The sequence below is a fragment of the Chrysochloris asiatica genome, unplaced genomic scaffold, assembly GCF_000296735.1.
Source record: "Chrysochloris asiatica unplaced genomic scaffold, ChrAsi1.0 scaffold00018, whole genome shotgun sequence".
Taxonomy (NCBI): Eukaryota; Metazoa; Chordata; class Mammalia; order Afrosoricida; family Chrysochloridae; genus Chrysochloris; species Chrysochloris asiatica.
In genome coordinates, this window is record NW_006408536.1 from 18,946,134 (window position 1) to 18,965,477 (window position 19,344).

Genomic DNA, 19,344 nt, shown 5'->3' on the forward strand with positions numbered 1-19,344 from the left:
CTGAAAAATCTATTTTAGCTGAAGGTTAGTTAAAAGGTACTAATCTCAGGTTAGTTTCTGAATTTTTTCAGAGAGAAAGAAGAAGAAAAAAAACTATTTGATTTTACAAAGGAGTTGAGGGAAGCAAGGAGAAATCTCACCAAAGCCAATAAAGCAGGCTATAAACCCACTTAAAACCAAAACCCACCAAAAACATTCTCATAACCAAGAAATCTGTCATGGACAATAAAATGCATAAATGTGAGCTACTCACCACATTTAATACTCTCTATCCGCACCGGGAGGCCAGATTGCGCTGCTGCAATTAATTTCAGGGCGACATAAAACTGTGTCGGACCAAAATAACCAACACGCTTTGCACCGCACAGCTCTGTGATCTGAAAACAGAGGCAAGAAAAATGATGCTGAGAATCCCATTGCATAACAGGAAAATGAGACCAGCTCCATTATGAAATCTGGAGGATTTCACGGTATAGCTCACCAAAAAGGCCTTTGAGAACCTGGGTATGTACCGGTTTTGTTCATTTCTTCCAGTTCACAGTGAGATTTAAAGTTCAGAGAGTTCTCTTAGCGCCTACCTACTCCTGATGTTTCAGGACCAAGTAAGTGATTATTCCTCCTCTTTCAAAGATAAAAATAAATGTGACAAAGGATGGCTGTTACTCTTCTTTCAAAAGAGAGTCACTTTTTCAGGGGGCGGACTCTAATGTTCAAAGTTTAGAAAGTCACTGGGGTGAAAAGAGAACAGATTAGTCATTACCCCTCCTTGTAGATTTTCCTAGTTTGCCAAAATGAAGAACAATACACAAACATGGTCAAAACATTGCAATCTTTCATTTCCAGACCTAAACCAACATACCCCTTGTTGGTAGCTGAGTAATCAAAAATTAAATACTCAATAACGTTTTAAGAATTAGTTCAAAATAATAGATGTTCAAATAATAGTAAAGGGTGGTAAAGAACTAAATCAATCCCCTTGCCATCAAGTTGGTTCTGGTTCATAGCACATCAATAAGACAGAGTAGATCAAAACAACAATGAGATCTCATCTCACACCAGCAATAACAGTGAAGTTCAAAAACGCAGAGGACAATAAATGCTGGCGAGCATGCTGGTGGGAATACAAAATGGTCCAACCATTCTGGAAAACAGTATGGTGCTTCTTCAGAAGGTTGGAAATAGAAATACCATATGATCCAGCAATTCTCCTACTTGGTATGTACCCACAAGAAAAATGAGCCATATTACGAGTAGATTTGTATTATGTAGTATGCACACCAATGTTCATAGCAGCACTATTCACAATAGCAAAAAGATAGAGACAGCCTAAGTGCCCATCAAGAGAAGGATGGATAAACAAACTGTGGTACATACACATAATGGAATACTATGCTACCTTGAAGAACAACAAGGAAGCTGCAAGCCATCGCAGAACACAGACATTATGCTGAGGGAAATTAGTCAGTCATGAAAGGCCAAATATTGCATAAGACCATTATTGTAAAAGCTTAAGAAAAGATACCCATACTAAAAGGAAAAAAAAAAAAATCTTTGTTGGTTATCAGTGGGGTTGGAGTGCTGGGTTTTGGAGGAAATGGAAGGAGGCGACGGTGGAGCACAGAGTAGGGGCAGACACATCATAGTTTGGGTGTTAGGGAGGGCAGTACACAAAAAGGGGGAGGGGTGGAAGAACAAGGTAGATAGGGGAACACTGAGACAGCTTTGCATGGCCTAAGTGGGACAGAGGTAAATAGTGATGCCTGCTCAACCTTGGAACAACAGGACTCTGTGACACACGGATTGAGGCATAGTCTGACGAGGGGAAATAATATTAAGATGCTTGACTGTCTTGATTTCCCTTGCCTACTATTGTAAAATGGACACTTGAGTTGGATAGAAAGGAATGTTGGGAAACATGATTACAGAAAGCTTTTAAGACTGTCTTCGGCCTATAACTGATTGGAATACCTAAAAGGGGTTTTAGAAGTTGCCCAGTGAAATAGACCTCCTGCGGAGCCTCTGCAGTGTATAGGACCGTAAGTGGTATCCTGAGCCCCATCCAAAACGTTCTGAGGTGGGACGTTCCCACTATAAAGGACAAGCAGACCAGCCTGGAACAGCTGGAGCAACAGAAGATACATCTTCAAAGAAAGGTCATCAGAGAAAAAAAAAATGACTAGCTACTACAAGAATAAGCTAGTTGTTCGCCAGGAAGCCATCAAGGCAAGCAATCAAGTTCCCTCAGGACAAACCCCCTTCTAAGACTAAAACTCAAAGGGAACACAAGAGCAGGCATGTAAACTTGCTGGCAACCACATTGGTCTACTGGTGAGTGGAAGAGGGGGAATGGCAGCAATGAAGAAATGGGCTGAGTTCAACCAAGTTCCACAGACTCCCATTGATCTGGAGCTGACAGAGTGAAGAGGAAGGGCTGGTTGGTCCAAAGTGTGGTGAGACCTGGGGACACCTGAGCCCAAGGACAAGGACATAGCCACAGAGGGTTATAGATGAGAGTGAAGCATCCAGTTGATATGAAATGAGGGGAGATGCACAAGAACACCCAAAGTTGCAGATAGTTACCATGACCTAGCCTCGATGGCTTCATAACTAGAGGAAGATGGGGGTGGGGTGGGGGTGGGGAAACAACAACATTTTTTGATAAAGGAAATGAAGGTCAATTGCTACAATTTGATGAACGTGACCTATACTCATGGAGGTAGTTACTCTAAATACCAACAGAGAGGGATGGAGTCTTCATATCAAGTATCAATGCTATCCCCTCTGTACATAGGGTAGATAGGAAATGGGCAACTTCGATGCTGGCTACCTAAAATGAGGGGGTAATAAAGGCATAAAGTGATTTGGGTTACAAGGTCTCAAGGGGAAGTTTAGTTTAATAGTGTGTGGGGGACAAAGACTCCCCGCTGAATAGTTTTCATCTTGTCTAGATGGGTCTGCTGAAAAGAGATGGGGATAAGATTCTTTTGATTCAGTAGTGAGTAATTGTTATTGTGACTAATCGCGACTGTCACAATTGTAAAGGTAGAAGTTTTGTAATAGAAATGGGGGAGTAATCTTACAGTTCAGAAACAAAGGACCCTAGGACCATCAAGGGGGAAGAGCACGAGCGGAACGCGGGACCCTATCCAGAGAAGCAGTGATACCAGAGATGGAGGCAGAGATGGGGGACAAGGAAAGAGGGAGCAGCTGAGGACAATGATTCATGGGTAGAGAGGGACTAAGAGATGGCGGCCAGGAAACAGCCGTGCAGAATGTGCCCTTTGGTGCTGTAAATTATTATATATGCCTGAGTGTTTAAAAAATAAATAAATAAAGTGAATAGAGAGAAATACTGTTAACTAATGGTAAAAGGAGCTCTGGTAGTGTAGTGGTTACGAGTCGGGTTGCCAACCTCAAGGTCAGCAGTTTGAAACTACCAGCTGTTCTGTGGGAGAAAGATGAGGCGTTCTGCTCCCGTAAAGATTTACAGCCTCGGAAACCCTGTGCAGGGTCACTATGAGTCGGAACCAACTCTATGGTACTTAACAACAACAACAACAACAACAATGGTACATGGAGGGGAATATATATAATCATTGTAACAGAACAAGGTGTATGATTTGTTGAATGTAAAACTGATGATCTGCCCTGTAAACTTTCACTCAACCCACAATAAAAACCTTTAAAAATAAAAAAAAATGAAAAAAGACAGAATACAACTGTCCCTCCCATAGGGGTTTGCAAGGCTAGAAATCTCTATACAGGGTTCCATGTAAGATTTATGACATGATTCCATCTGTTTTCCCATTACTATTGTCTTTTATTGCCCAAAGCTTTGACTGCCCCCAAGAGAACATCTAAGAATGGCAACATCAGCAAATGATGCCCTGCAATATTGTATGTATTACGTATTACTAAATATAAGATGTTCCAAAAAAGAGAGTGGGGACCCAGCCAGCTTGGATCTTGAATTAATATATTTAAAAAAAAAAAAAAAAAAAAGAAAGAAAAAAATGGATGAAGAACCTACAAGAACTAAGCGATGGGAAGGAGGCTACCAACGAATATAGGAGATTCAGAAAGATGATGAATCTGAGTCCCTGAAAGCTACAACAGAAGACATTCTCTTCAAGACAGAGAAAAAGGGTATCTGATCACTATGGACAAGTCTGACTTGGAATGATCCACCACCTGTATGTGGTAGTAGATGGAAGAAGAACAATGGAAAACCAAGATTTAAAGCTCAAAAGACTAGCATATAATTTAAAGGTATAATAAAATCATTTTTCTTTATAGTAAAAAAAAAGTGTACAAAAAAAACAAACACATCATTTGTAACTGCAATATGTTCTAAATATGGGACTACCTGCAACTCCCATTACTATCAAGCTGCTTCCAACACATAGTGACCCTGTAAGACAACGTAGACCTGCCCCCAAAGATTTCTAAAGCTACAATATTTATGAAGCATAATGCCACATTTTTTCACCGTCAGAGAATCTGGTGGGTTTGAACGGCTGACCTTTCACTGAACCACTGAACCACGAAGGCACCTTAATAAATGGATTGTTGTTGCTAAGTGCTGTCGAGTGGGTTCTGACTCACAGTGACCCTGTACAGGTTTTCCAAGAAGCTGGAACCACCAAACTCGTGGTTCTAACTGACTTTGGAGTCCAGTGCATTAGTCTACAGCAGCACACCTGGACTCTCTCCGATAAATGGATAGGTATATGATAAAAGCAAATATGGTAATTGTTCAGTGTTGTTAAATGCCATCGAGTTGGTCCCAACCCACAGCAGCCCTACATAGGGTTTCCCAGGGGCAGCTAGTGAGCTTGAACCATCAACCTTGCAGTTCAAACCGACTTCGCAGTCCAGCGCATTAACCTGCAACGCCACACCAGGAGTCTGGAAATAGTCATTAAATTATTGGTAGTGACTGAGGGGTGAAGTCTGAGAAGGAGGATTTTCCAGGTGGCAGTAACGTTTTATTTCTAAATCTGGGTGCTAGTTAGATTGTTGTTCGGTGCCATCGAGTCAGCACCGACTCATAGCAACCTTATATACAACACAATGGAACACTGCCCAGTCCTGAGCTTATTGCATCTCGTTAGGAATCTTCCACTTTTCCGCCGCCCCTTCACTTTACCAAACATGATGTCCTTCTCCAGAGACTTGTTCCTCCTGATAATATGTCTTAAGTATGAGAGATGAAGTCTGACTAGTTATATGTTGCTGTTGTTAAGTGCCGTGGAGTCGGTTCCGACTCATAGTGACCCTGTACAGGGTTTCCAAGGCTGTAAATCTTTACAGGAGCAGAAAGCCTCATCTTTCTCCTGCAGAACAGCTGGTAGTTTCAAACTTCTGACCTTAAGGTTCACAGCCCAATTCGTAACCACTAAAGTAGGAAAAGAAAAAGAAAAAAAATTTGTCCCTGTACAGTTAAAATACACGAATTTTCTTGTAAAAATCTAGTGGTGATAGGCATGTATAAGATATAATAAGGAAGAATAAAATGTAGGCAGAGGCTTCGGAGAAGACACATGAGGGGGCTTCAAAAATTTGGTGAAAAAATGGAATTAAAAAATAATGAAAATTTCCCATAAACTTTCTGAAGCTCCCTCATATGTGGTCTGAGAGAAGGCTTTGTGGTAGAATCAACTGGATATGGTTAGAGTTCTAGGTTTTGATATGGTGATAAATCAGTTCATATCCAACTGGATATAAAGCTAAGATCCAGGTTTAAGAGTAGGGATGGTTGATGTCAGTACCTGAGGTGATGGCTTCTTGAAGATGAGGAAATATGAGGTTTTCTGGGAGAGGCAAACAAGAGGGACTTGGTTGTGCTATATGTGGAGTGGCTTAAGGCATCCATGTTGAGGTGTCCAGCCGGGCTCTGGAAAAGTACACACATTATCTGTGACATTAGGTATGGAGAAACTGAGTTGGGGAAGTCTAGCATTTGGATAGTTAGAGGTGCCCCCTACATAGCATAAGTTTAAGGTGCACAGGTCCGCTAATAACCTCTGCGTGAGCAGTTTGTTTCTCCAGATAATTGCATATCCCAGTAAAAAGCGATCTCTTGAAGTTCTCGAGGGTTTTTCATCATGCTTACTACAGTCACTAGTGATGCTGGAGGTGCTTCCAAGAAGCAGAGAAAAGTCATGATGTTACAAGAAAAAGTTGAGTTGTTTCATACCTACCATACATTGAAGTCTACAGCTGCGGTTGCCCGCTATTTCATAATCAATGAAGCCAGCCTATAAAGGATTCTTAAGAAAAGAAAAGAAAGGAAATCTGTGAAGCTGCCGCTCAAGCTACACCAGCAAGCACAAAAACCTGGCGTGTGTGTGTGTGTGTGTGTGTGTGTGTGTGTGTATGTGTGTGTTTTTATCTTGTATTGAAATTGCAGCTTTCATGTGTTGTCTACTATGCTATTGATAAGGTTTTTAGTAGTTATATTTTTGGGGAGTCAAAAGTTATATACAGAATTTTTCAATGGTGAGGGGGTTGGATCAAGTGTAACTGAAGCCTGAGGAGAGAATGAGGTCACTCAAGGAGCAATGATTCTCTCGGGCTGCCCGTCCACTAGAAATTACTTTGGGAGCTTTCCAAAAAAGACCCAAGTTTGGGCCACACCATTGAGTCATTTCCATGGAATCTTTAGGAATAGGGCCTGACTATCTGTAAGTTTTCAAACACTCCCCATATTCTTCTAATGTATAGCTAAAGTGGGAATAAAATAAGACAAGCAGACCAAAAATTTAACCATAGTATGGTGAATGCATGTGCACTCTTCTTGCCAGCCCTGCCAATGCAGTCCTCCAGAAGCAAGAACTGGTATCCTCCAGAAGTAGAGGATGCAAAGGGGGAACCCGTGCCCCAGGCGCAATTCCAAGGGGACACCAGAGAGGTGTGGAGTGACATTCGAAGACACCACAAATATGAAAAGCACCTGATTAGGGCAGCCTGACAAGAGACGGGAAAGTGCTCCCTGCTGACAAGTTGCTATCAATTTCTATTCATCTTCAAATCCCGGGTGGGATGTGCAACTTAGAGACTGCCCTTGGGCTCTTCTGTTCCTCTTGCTATGCCTGGTATCTTTATTTGCATATATGAACAAATGGAGGCACACAAATTACCCAAGTTAAGTAATTTGCCTTAAGTCATTCAAACAGCTACTAAGGGCCAGGGTCAGGATTCACACCCAGAACATTTACGTCACTGACTGCTCTCTTTACCTTAACATCCTTGTGCCTCTCTACTCAAAAATAAAGAAAAAGGAACAGAGCATCAGAGAAATGTGTGACAGGGTTTTAGGTACATCAGCATATGCATAAAGGAAGTACCAGGAGAAACGAGAGAGAAAGAGATAGAAAAAATATTCTAAGAAATAATGAGTGAAAACTATCCAATTTTGAAACCAGCAATGAACACATCAGAGAAGCAGTGGCTGCCAGGCGGCTGATCATCACCGTGATTACAGGCTGATAGTTTCCAAGGCTACTATGAAACCAGGGATGGTGACAAGGCCAGCTAAAATGAATGCCACAAAGCTCTCTTCTGGGGGGTTTTGTTTTTTTCCTGAATTCAAGGTTCCCACTTTCTGCAAGCTTTGGTTTATTACCAGACTTCTGAACGAGTTGAGTCTGACTGTTTGCTTTTAAGGTGAGAATTTTTCAAGGACCATTGTTGCCAGCATCTCAAATGAATTTGGATAGGAATTTTCCTAAGATAGTTTGGCTGAGTGGCTACTTATAGTCTGTTTTAAGTTTAAATTCCATTTAAATTCTAAGATTTAATCATTAGAAATGTAAAGTCCATTCATAAACACCAAAAAAATAAAACTACGGTATCTTTACAGGTCATGATGCTAATATAGAAAGATATTCAAGAGATGATGCAAAACTGAAAAAGTTACGTTTCAGAATAGTAAATGGCATCCCGGTGTGTAAAGCACTGGGTTAAACTATAAGAAACACAGTTACGTACTCCTTTATGTGTGTGTAAGAGCTCTGGTGGGTTATGAGTTGGGCTGACAACTAACTGCAAGGTTAGAAGTTTGAAACTAGCCACCACACAGAGAAAGATGAGACTTTCTGCTCCCATAAAGATTTACAGTCTCAGAAACCCTATACAGGGTTGCTATGTGTTGGAACACACTCCATGACACACCACCACCACCACCACCATATATGTGTGTATATAATATACATGAGGGGGCTTCAAACAGTTTGTGAAAAATTTTTTTTTAATTTTCAATTTCACAAACTTTTTGAAGCCCCCTTGTACACAAAACAACTGAATACAGTGGTTTCATCTGGGGCATAGGAATTGGGAGGCAGATGAGCCTATAAACCCAGGAACTCTAATGACTGTGTGTCACTAATAGTTGAAATCGACAAGAAAGAACCTGTTCCTAGAACTAGTACTCTGAATCTGGATTCCTAGCCTCCTAAACTGTGAGGAAATAAACTTCAGTTCTTTAAAACTACCTATTCATGATATTTCTGTTACAGTAGCTCTAGAAAACTAAGACATGAGCTAAACCCATGAGTAGCTTGTCTTGTTCTCTGTGCAACAAATCTCTAAGAGACATTACCACAGCATTATGAAACATCCAAGCCTCAAAGAAGATCAAGTCACTATAAGCCTTTGAAACTTAATATACGGAGTCTCATAAACCTGTAACTTCTCAAGACAAAAAGCAGGTTAATTTTGTCAGGTACTTTTTGTTGTTGTTTGTCAAGACCCAAACACTCTACCTAAGTTGTAGATGTTGTTATTAAGTGCCATCGAGTTGGTACCGACTCATAGTGACCTTATATACCGCAGAACGAAACACTGCCCGATCCTGGGCCAACCTCACTACTGTTGCCACGCTTGAGTCCATCAATGCCGCCACTTGGCCAATCCACCTCGTTGGGGGTCTTCCTCTTTTTCTCTGACCCTCCACCTTACCAAACATGATATCCTTCTCCAGCGACTGGTTCCTCCTGACAATATGCCCAAAATATGAGAGATGAAGTTTGGCCATCTTGGCCTCCAAGGAGCACTCTGGCTGCACTTCTTCCAAAATGGATCTATTGGTTCTTTTGGCAGCCCATGGCACTTTCAATATTCTCCTCCAACACCGTAACTCAAAAGCACCAATTCTTCTACAGTTTTCCTTATTCACTGTCCAGCTTTCGCATGTATATGAGGTTATGAAAATACCATGGCTTGGGTCAGGCGCACCTTAGTCCTCAAGCTGACATCTTTGCTTTTCAGCACTTTAAAAAGGTTTTGTGCAGCAGATTTGCCTAATGCAATACGTTGTTTGATTTTCTGAGTTGTAGATAGAGCTCTTTTAATGATAGCTGAAGAAAATAAGGTTATGCTTTATCCCAGATACTCAATTAGCAGGAGGTATTTTATATAATTGCTCCTTCAAATCATTTAAATTATTGGGCTCTTCTCAAAGTAAAGAGAAAAGGAAAGGAAATATCCCACTCCTCTTTTGTCCAAGCTCTATGCCTCTAACACTCCCAGCTGGATCCATCTTAGATTACAAAATTTGTAATGCACAAGAAGAACCTATGGACTAGTGTTTATTTTCTCAGGTGGAAGGCAGGAGATGCAAAAAAAGAGAACGGAATGGATGAAATCAGCTTCCTTACAGCTTACAGATGTACACCAAACTGTCGGGGTGCTGGAGAGGAATCAGACAATTCTACCGACTATTTGAGAGGAATCTGAACAAAGTTCTGGAAGAAGGTTCAAGGACACTGGATTAACTTCTCTCCTACCTAAGTCTGTCAGAGTAAACGACTATACTAAGAAACCAGTCCACACACGTTCCAGTTTGCCTGAAATAATATTTTACTATTTGAGCTCTAATAAATTTTCAGAACTGTTTTAAGGTTTGAATAAGCTTCTCTCTTTCAGTTATTTTAAATGGCTTCCTTAGAAAGGTTTAAAACTCTAATAGGCCTTGGTGGGAGGGGTTGGAAGACTTCTACAAGAACACCCAGGGGACCCCTATTTGTTATCTCTCCCCTCTGCAGCTGGTGCAGTTTAGAATCTTGGCTCTCCTGTCCACTGTTTCAAGTCCTGCGCCCAGACTCTCACTGCTTTACATAGCACCCTCCACACCCAGGCTCACCATGGACTCTTATTACAATGCAATCACTCCCCAACGCAAAAGGGCTGCCAGGGATCCTCATTCGCTTTCCAGTGAAACCCTGACTCCTGAGCTTGGCTTTCTAGAAAGGCCCTTCCAGCCTGCCCAGTGGACCTTTCCCACAACCCTATGCTTTTCTGCTCCACACCCTGTGGCTAAGGCTTTAGCCACACCAGGTGCCAATCTCCATTCATGTCTCAGGGCCTTCACTGTGCCCTTTCCCCAGAAGCTAAATGTCCCCACTTTCTGACCTGCCAAGCTCATTTTCCAAATCACCTCATGACCAACCTTGGCTCTGAAGCCTCAGTCAATTCCATAGGGCGTGCTTTCTGCATCCCCCCCAACACTTCAACTAGCTTTCCGTCCCGTTACTAATCATGTAATGGGACAAAACTGAGATTTGGGGATTTGTCTCTTCTGCACCCCATCTCCTCCCTCTCCCTACCCCCAGTGACCAGCACTAGGATGGAGTGTATCATCTATGGCCCTCAAGACTGGCTATTCAGTTGCTCAATGAATGTTTGTTGAACTAATTCACTTTCACAACCTTTCGTAGCAGAATAGTTCTTCATTCTCTCCTTTGGTAATTACTGTTCCAAGTGGCTGCTAAATTGGTTTAGTCTTCTCCCACTATATAGCCATAAGGGTTCCTGCAGAAATATTCCCTTCTGTATTCCCGCTCTGCTTAGCTAAGGAGAATGCTGGTTAGGGTCACTCAGAGCTTGAGGAAAGGCTGTTCCCAGCTTCTATCTGGAAAATGCCACAGCGCTACATTCAGGACTCCAGAGCCTCCCTCCCCAAGTGAACACACTCCATACCAGAAACAGAAATAAATGTAAAGTATACGTGCTTGCAAGTTGGACCTCAGTCTCTGGGAAAAGAGCTGTAGAGTCAGGTGAGCTACATGCTGGGGTTTCCTTTCCTCTTCATTTGTATTTCCCAACAATGAAGAGTGCCTTTCCATTCAGAGGGATTCAGATGAGCCACTCTAGCCTCAATATCCAACTGCCCAGGAGGAGGTGTCATGGAATATGTCTCAATTGAACCACACTGGTAAAGAGAGGGCAGACATCACTGTATAGGTCTGATTCCAGACAGAGACCCTACTAATACTAGAAAGTACTCAGCAGTTAACAAAGGTATTGGGCTTATTTGTTGTGTAGTGCCTGGGAATTTAAAAGATTACGTGTGACCATGTAAGTAAGGCACAACTGGTCTCTATTTGTCTGTAATAACAGAAGAAGAAAAGACTTAGGACCAGGAGGAGGATATAAAATGTGCAGCTAAATGCCTCCATTAACAACTGCCCCCTTGGTCAGGAGACCAGAAGAACTGGATGATGCCCAACTACCATTACTGAACATTTTGATCGAAGATTATTATTATTATTATTATTAGAAGAAGAAGAATCCTGATTAATTATTATTATTATTATTATTATTAGAAGAAGAAGAAGAAGAATCCTGATCAAGAGGAAGAAAATGCAGAACATAATTACAAATCCTCCAGACTTTCTGGAGCCATGAAAAGTTGATGTACCTTTGAAACTACTGCCCTGAGATCATCTTCAAACCGCAAACCAAAAATAACCCTGAAGTCTTCTTAAAACCAAACAATAGTTCGGTTTAATTAGTAACAGTGATCTGCCCTGAGCATTATGAGCTTTTAAAAAGTAGCTATATGGAATCAAAGTGACAAAAACTTATAAGATAGGGACTTAAGGAGGCAGTGAATTTCTGTTCATGGGGGAGGAACAACTCAGCAAAGGAAGGTGAAACCGACTGCCAACCCGTAGAATGTAAACAATGTCACTGAATTGTACACATAGAAACGGCTGAATTGGTGAATGTTTTGCTGTGCATATGCTCAGAACAACAACAAAATTAATTTTCTTAAAAAAAAACAGTAGGCTCAGTGCTGTGCTCGGAACTGTGCAGTGCTGAACAAAAGAACTTCCTCTACAGACGCACACCGTTCCCCTACCTTCCTTTCTTCTCTCCCTTGCTCCGGTTTTGGTAAAGCATCTGAATAGTAGTTTACAGACCTCGGGACACACCATCCCCAAATATTTTCTTATTCACCTCCCAAGAACAGAGACACGGTCATCACCATACATCCTGGAATTATGGATTGCTGGTGTGGTGCTGTAAGACCAGCACTGCACTGCAAACCACAAGGTCAGCTATTCAAACCCACCAGCTGCTCCTCAGAAACCTATATAAGGTTGGTGTGAATCAGAACCGACTCGACGGCACTTAACAACAACAATGTAGAAGGATGCCCAGGTCTGCCCCACATACATGGAACTGTGATCTAGTGAGAGGTACGCATTAGTAAAGAAGCTCTGGAGGTTGAAAGACTAAACACGCAGCTGCTAACAGAAAGGCTGCCGATTTGCACCCAGAAGCACTGCTAACCACAACGTTGGTGATTCAAATCCACTAGCTGCTCCTTGGAAACCCTATACAGGGTTGTTATGAGTCAGAATTGCCTCGACAGCACTTAACAACAAGTGGCTTCACAGGAGACAAACCTATCTGCTCCTATGAACCCTATGGGACAGTTCAACTTTGTCACATGTGGTTGCCATAAGTTGAAAGTGATTCGAAGGCACACTACAACAGCAACACATTAGTGACGGTCACCTAATGTCAGAACATGACATCAAGCTTGGCCATTTGGTTCAAGTGGTGACTGCCAGATCTCCAACACACCTTCTTACATGGTAGACTTTGAGACTATGTCTTTGTTCTCTAGTACTGTTATAACAGAGAAACCAGCAAGGAGCGGCTTTAACAGGGAGAATGTATTCTCTCACAGTTTAGAGGTCAGAATTCAGAGTGCTGAAGGCCTCCTTTCTCTGTCAGCTCTGTGGGCCTAACAATCCTTGGTGATCTCCTTGTGTCTTGGTATGAATCTTCCCCTGGCCTAGGAGGTTTCCAGCACAGGCATTATGGCTTTAAAGGATGCTCTCCACTCCTGGCTCTTCCTTCTCAGTGGTACTAGGGCCCTCTCTTTCTGCTGGCTTCTCTCTCCTTTTATATCGTGTAAGATAAAAGGTGATGGCACATGCAATTGTATGTGAATTTTATCACTCAACCCTATTCGGTTGTATGTGTTACGGGCAAATATTAATACTCTTACAAATTGCTGTGTGATTTTCAAGTATATGTTTTCTTTTACAATGTATTTTTATCTACATAAAAGTTACAAACACATAGTTGACATATTTTCTGCGAATGTTAACATCTTATATTTCTATCATACCTATGTCAAAACTAAGAAATTAACATTGGCAAAGTACCATTAACTAACTTCCAGGCTTTACTGTTATTTCAGTAGTTTTACCACTATGTCCTTTCCTCATGCCAGAAGCCAATCCAGGATGCCATATTGCATTTAGTGTTTTGTGATTTTTTTTTAAATTGAATTTTATAATGTTCTGCATTTCTTAACTGATGTGCTGTGAGGTTCTCCTTTGTGTTTCTATGTAAACATGGAATGAAACAAGCGTTGACTTGAGAAGTGCTTGCCAGTGCCAAAGTGCCGAGTTTTTCATACTCCAAACTCCTAGGGAGTTCTCTATAGATAGTTTGTCCCTTATTTATGACAATATATATTAAAGTAACTGAAAATATTAATAATAATTTTTTAAAAAGCCATGGCCCAGGGAAGCTCTCCTTACACTGAAGCAAGGCTGTAACGGGATTAGTGAATAGTGTTTTCTCTCACCCTGGCCACTCACCACTGATTGGCTGATCACATCAGTTCAGAACATAGGAGATTACATTACACAACATTACATAACTGCCAAACCACTGAGTTTGATGGCCCAGTCAAGTTGACACCTATTTTGAGGGGACACGAATCAATACAAGACATCATGTGAATATTCTATTCCCTGGCATAATAGCTTTTGAATCTGTTAAATATTAATTCAAAGTAAGTCTAACAAAATTACATTACCATCTATAGAACAAGAATCCTAGTATGCAATATTACAACAAAGATTGGTGTTCTTGTTGAGTGCTGTGAAGTCAGTTCTGACTCACAGTGACCCTGTATAGGGTTTCCGAGGAGTGGCTGATGAGTTTGAACCATCGACCTTGTGGTTCAAACGATCTTGTGATCCAGTGCTTATCCTACAGCATCACACCAGGACCCCAAAGACAGGCATAACAGTTATTCCATGAGGTAAGTGTGCTAACCCCAGTTCATACACAAGCTAACTCCCCAGCTCAACAGTTTTGTGGCATGTTCAAAGTCACCAGTTAAGAGCCAATACTCAAACAAACCTCCATGTGCCCGAGTCCCAAACTCGTGGCTTTCCCATTATTATCAAGGAGTTGGAAAACTATTGCTGCCCTCTGCTTAGTTTTGTAAGGAAGGCTTTCACAGATCAATATTTGCAATCAATTAGGTAAAGAACCTGAATTTCATATCCTAGAAAGCAGGGTATTATCTTAAACACAAGAATTCCATTCTTCTTACCAGCAGACGTGTATCACCAAAAAAAAAAAGCTTTCATTATTACATTTTACACTTTGTCAAATACAAAGTTGTGGGAGTTTGTTTTCTCTCGCTATATAGGTATCTAAATAATATCCTTAGTTTTGCCTCGTGATCCACAAGTCTACAACGCTTTAGATCGACCCTTTACAGAATGAGCCGCCAACGCCTATAAGACAGCTGCCTCCCTGAGCATTTCACCAACCGTGAGAATGCCCTGAGTTGCTGGCACAAAGGGTATTTTCTTGAAATAATCTGCTATACTAGATCAATGCCAGCTGAAAGTGGATCCAGGTCTTATGGGCATAAAGACAGAGTTCCACTGAAAGGAAAGAACACACAAGTATCCATAGCCTTCTTCAGCCTAGCCAAGTTGACACCTATTTTGAAGGAACCTATTTTCCTCAGCCCCATTTATAATCATCTATTTAAAATAATTCAGGCACTCTTAAACAAGGGATTCCTACATTGCTCTAAAATTCTAGAGTATCCAGCTGAATGCCATATTTCAGATATGAGCAAAATCTATGCAATAATTCATGTTACAAATAAGATGCTGCTTTTTATTTTTAAAAGGAAAAGATATTGTAAATCTTCATAACCATCCTTTGAAAATGGCTTTTTGTATTGGGGAATATAAAATGATCCAAGATCTCCCAACATGTAAGCTACTCCCAAGTTGCAAATCAACTTTGGAAGCTACACTTCTTTTCAAATCCCCCAAGATGCCATTTAATTTAGAGCCAGAAAGCCTATATATTAAATTATAGGCCAAATCCAGCCCAGAAGTGAAATGTGCATTGTATTGGCCAAGTTATGGCCCAGATCTGGTTTGTCAGCATTCTTGGCACAATATCCACAGCTTACCCCAGTAGTTCAGAAGATCCTGCCCACCCTCCTGGCTAAAATGAAATCTGAGCAGGAAAAATATTCCTGAGTTCCACACTTACATTAAAAATGAGGACATCATACCTGGCTAGTGGATACACAGATTGGTGTAAATACCCAGCAACCATTTGGCTATATCCATAAGAAATTACAGTGCACCCTTAGACCTACCAATTCTATCTCTAGGAATTTATGTTCAATTTTACACACACAAAATGAAATGTGTACAAGGTTGCTGACTATCATCTAAGACACAGACTGTGGTTCACCAACACAACAGAATTCTAGGCAGCTCTAATGGACATTTGTCAAATTCATGACTCCCCATCATCCTTCGTAAGGCCTTTCTCTACCTAGGTAAATTCCTAAGATTATAAGGTCCATCTCCCAGCTGAAAAATTGTAACTTAAATTCCCAGGCTTCCTTGCACCTAAGATGTAAACATATGACAGACTCTACTAATCAGGCACATCCACATGACACATGACTTGGAAAGTAAGGAATGTAAAGCACACTATTTGAGGGATACATCCGAGGCGTATTTTTGAAATACCGGAAATGTTTTCGAATCAATTACCTTCTATGTCAACTCCCGGAAGGAGTTTCCAGTCCCCCTCCCATCCCCTAACAGCCTTGTCTCTCTTTTCTCTGTGTCTCTGGCTTCAAGCTAGCATGTCCCTGCGGTGTTACCCATGGTCTAGCATCTTGCAGTACTTTCATTACCTCGGATTACTAATAATTCCATTGTATGGGTCATCACATTTTGTATATCTTGCTACAATGATTTTTTGTACAAAGTAATGTTTTCATTCAATTCTCTTCCATGAAAATTTTTGAATTCTAGTTTCATATGTCTCTGGGCTGTGTACACTGTTTGCCAACATTTCAAACAGGTAAAATCTTTTGGCCTAACTCTTCTGTTCACTCTCCCTGGATAATTTTATAATGCCACAAATTATTGTGGTGAACTAATAAGATTATCAAGAACACATTGATTTCATGCAATATCCTCTTACCTTGAAACAAAGACTTCCAACAAAGACTTCATCCTTAGAAAAAGAAAAAAAGGACGGATCCCAGTTGGCACACTGGTTAAGTCCTCAGCTGCCAGCTGCAAGGTCAGTGGTTTCAACTCAACAAGTGGCTCCCCAAGAAAAAGACCTGGGAATCTAGTCTAGGAGAGTCTTAGTCCTATAGGGTCGCTCTGAGTTGGAATAGAATCAAAGGTACACAGATGCGACAACAGGCTCTACTCTGAGCTTCAACTGTTGCAAGTGGGGCACTGTGGCAGCTGCCAGGTCACCTTCGTGGGCAGGAGGAGGACTGGTTGTCAGGGAGCTAAATCTCTGGCATGTGCTGCTCAGTGGACACATCAGCAAGGAGTACTTCCATGTAACACTAATACAGTGCATTTGTTTGGAGCTTTGTATCTGGAAAATTAGATGCCAACCTGTTCTGCCAGCCTTCCAAACAATTCCATGAGGTATCTAAAATCCTAATCCTTTATTGACTTAACTGTCTACAGTGGATCTGATAGTTCACCATGAAACCACCAACTAAAAAAAGAATTAGAAATGCTTTATGTAGAGTCCTGGTGTGGCACTGTAGAATCAGCACTGGACTGCTAAGTACAAGGTCAGCGGTTCAAACCCACTAGCCACTCCTTAGAACCCCTATGCAGGGCCGCTATGAGTCAGAACCAATTAGACAGCACTTAACAACAACATGTGCTGTTTGGAAAGATCACCAAGTTCAACTTCTGGAAAGAAAAAAACAAGATGCACAAGTGATATATCAGACACCATTTCTTTCACAAGGGGGTTGAATGTAGAAGCATTCGCTTACGTTCTCTGGAAAGGAACTGAATAGCTAGGCCAGGAAGATAGGAACAGTGTCAGATTCCCCACTAAGCAAGGTACACACGGGGTGACTTGTGCTTACTTACAAATTTGTAGTGAACCACTTCCCATGTTTTCACATCTAAGATTCTGCTTTTAGAGTCAAGAAAAATCAGATGCAAGAAACCAAACAGCACAAAGGACTAAAATGGACTACATAAACCCCAGCCTCTCTGACCCTGAGACCAGAAGAACTAGATGGTGCCTGGAAACCACTGCTGACCACTCTGAAAAGGATCACAATAGGAGGTACTAGACAAAGAGGAAGAAAAATGTGAAACACAACTCACAATCAGACAGAACAGCAGTCCCATAGAGACTAGTGGAACCCCCAAGATTACGGCCCTTGGTTCTCCTTCCAGTCTGGAACACCACCCCGCACCTTAACTTTCACCCAAGAATAAACAGGTCCATCACCCATCAACCATATGAGATGACCAGGGCAGCATTTTCCCAGGGATAAAGCTCAGAAGGCAGGAGGCCAAATGGAAACAGGAAACCAGGGAGGAAGGAGGAAGAGGGCCGTTACTACGTTGTGGGGGTTGCGATCAATGTCACAAATCAAAATGTGTATGAATTTTTTAATGGAAAGCCATTTTGCTATGTAAATGTCCACCCAGATCAAAATAAAAAGGTTTTTTTTTTAAAAGAAGAGTCTGTCTTCACTGAGTGGTTTCCAACCTGTCTGGATGGGGCTGATGAAAGGAGATGGGGATAATACTCTTGTGGTTCAATAGTGAATGATTGCTATCAGGACTCATTGTGAATGTAGCAAATGTAAAGGTAGATGTTTTGTCACAAAAGGAGGGGAGTGCTGGATCTTGCAGTCCAGGAGCAGAGGACCCTAGGACCATCAAGGGAGAAGAATGGAGAGCGGAACCCTACCCAGAGAAGCAGTGACGCCAGAGATGGAGGCAGAGATGATGATGTGGAAAGACAGAGCGGCTAGGGACTCTGGACTCAGGGAAGGAGAGGGGCTGTGTGCTGACGGCCAAAGGGCAGGCTTGTGGGGTATGCCTTTGGTTGTTTAAATGGTTGTATATTCCTGAGTGTTCAGTGTACATCAAAAAGAAAAAAAAAAGAGGGAATTGGAAGCAAATGCTGTTGAATGATGATGCATGGAGACAATTGTAATCATTGCAGTGAAACGAAATACGATAGGATGGATGTAAACTATCACTCAATTCACACTGTTGTTGTTGTTGTTAAGTGCCGTCGAGTCGGTTCCGACCCATAGCGACCCTGCACAGGGTTTCCGAAGGTGTAAATCTTTACGGGAGGAGAAAGCCTCATCTTTCTCCCGCGGAGCGGCTGGTAGTTTTGAACCGCTGACCTTAGGGTTCGCAGCCCGATTCGTAACCACTACGCTACCTTCAATTCACACTAAAGACTTTAAAAAAAAAAAAAAAGAAGAAGAAGATGATGATTCTGCTGCTTCTAAGTATGACTGGCATGCCTCTCTCTTAGCCCCAGGATAGTAAAGAGGTTACTTCAGAATTTTTAATCATGTCAATGTACTATTATCCATAAAGTAAATTTTGAAACGTTTTCAGGAGTAAGAGACACAGTTATCCCTATGGTATCAAACTTGAGAACCAGTCCCCTCTCACCTGCTGTAAGTACAATTTCAAAACTAAGCGCCTAGCCAACCAAAACTTCAAGGGTCTTCACTTAGCAAGCCTCAAAGTGGCCAACAAAGAACAAGGCATTCACTTGCTGTATAAAAACTAGTGAGCTGAGAGAACAAACAAGATGGCGGATCGGGTGGACGTATAGCAGAGAGCTCCGCCAACAACAACACAGAATACCTGACCAAGCAGGCTCAGGGGATGGTCCCAGAACTCTGAACCACATGTAAAGGAATACTTAGAAGGTTGGAAGGCTCAC

The 19,344-nt window shown here is 41.6% G+C and overlaps 1 protein-coding gene across 2 annotated transcripts in view; it reads right to left on the reverse strand.

The window, feature by feature from the left end:
• The window catches only part of REPS2 (RALBP1 associated Eps domain containing 2), a 284,312-nt gene that overhangs the window by 188,454 nt on the left and 76,514 nt on the right, over positions 1-19,344 (reverse strand). For both annotated transcript variants that reach the window (XM_006835601.1, XM_006835600.1), the window contains exon 2: positions 254-377. In XM_006835601.1, the coding sequence (XP_006835664.1) occupies positions 254-377 (124 nt within the window). The remainder of the gene's footprint in view (positions 1-253; positions 378-19,344) is intronic.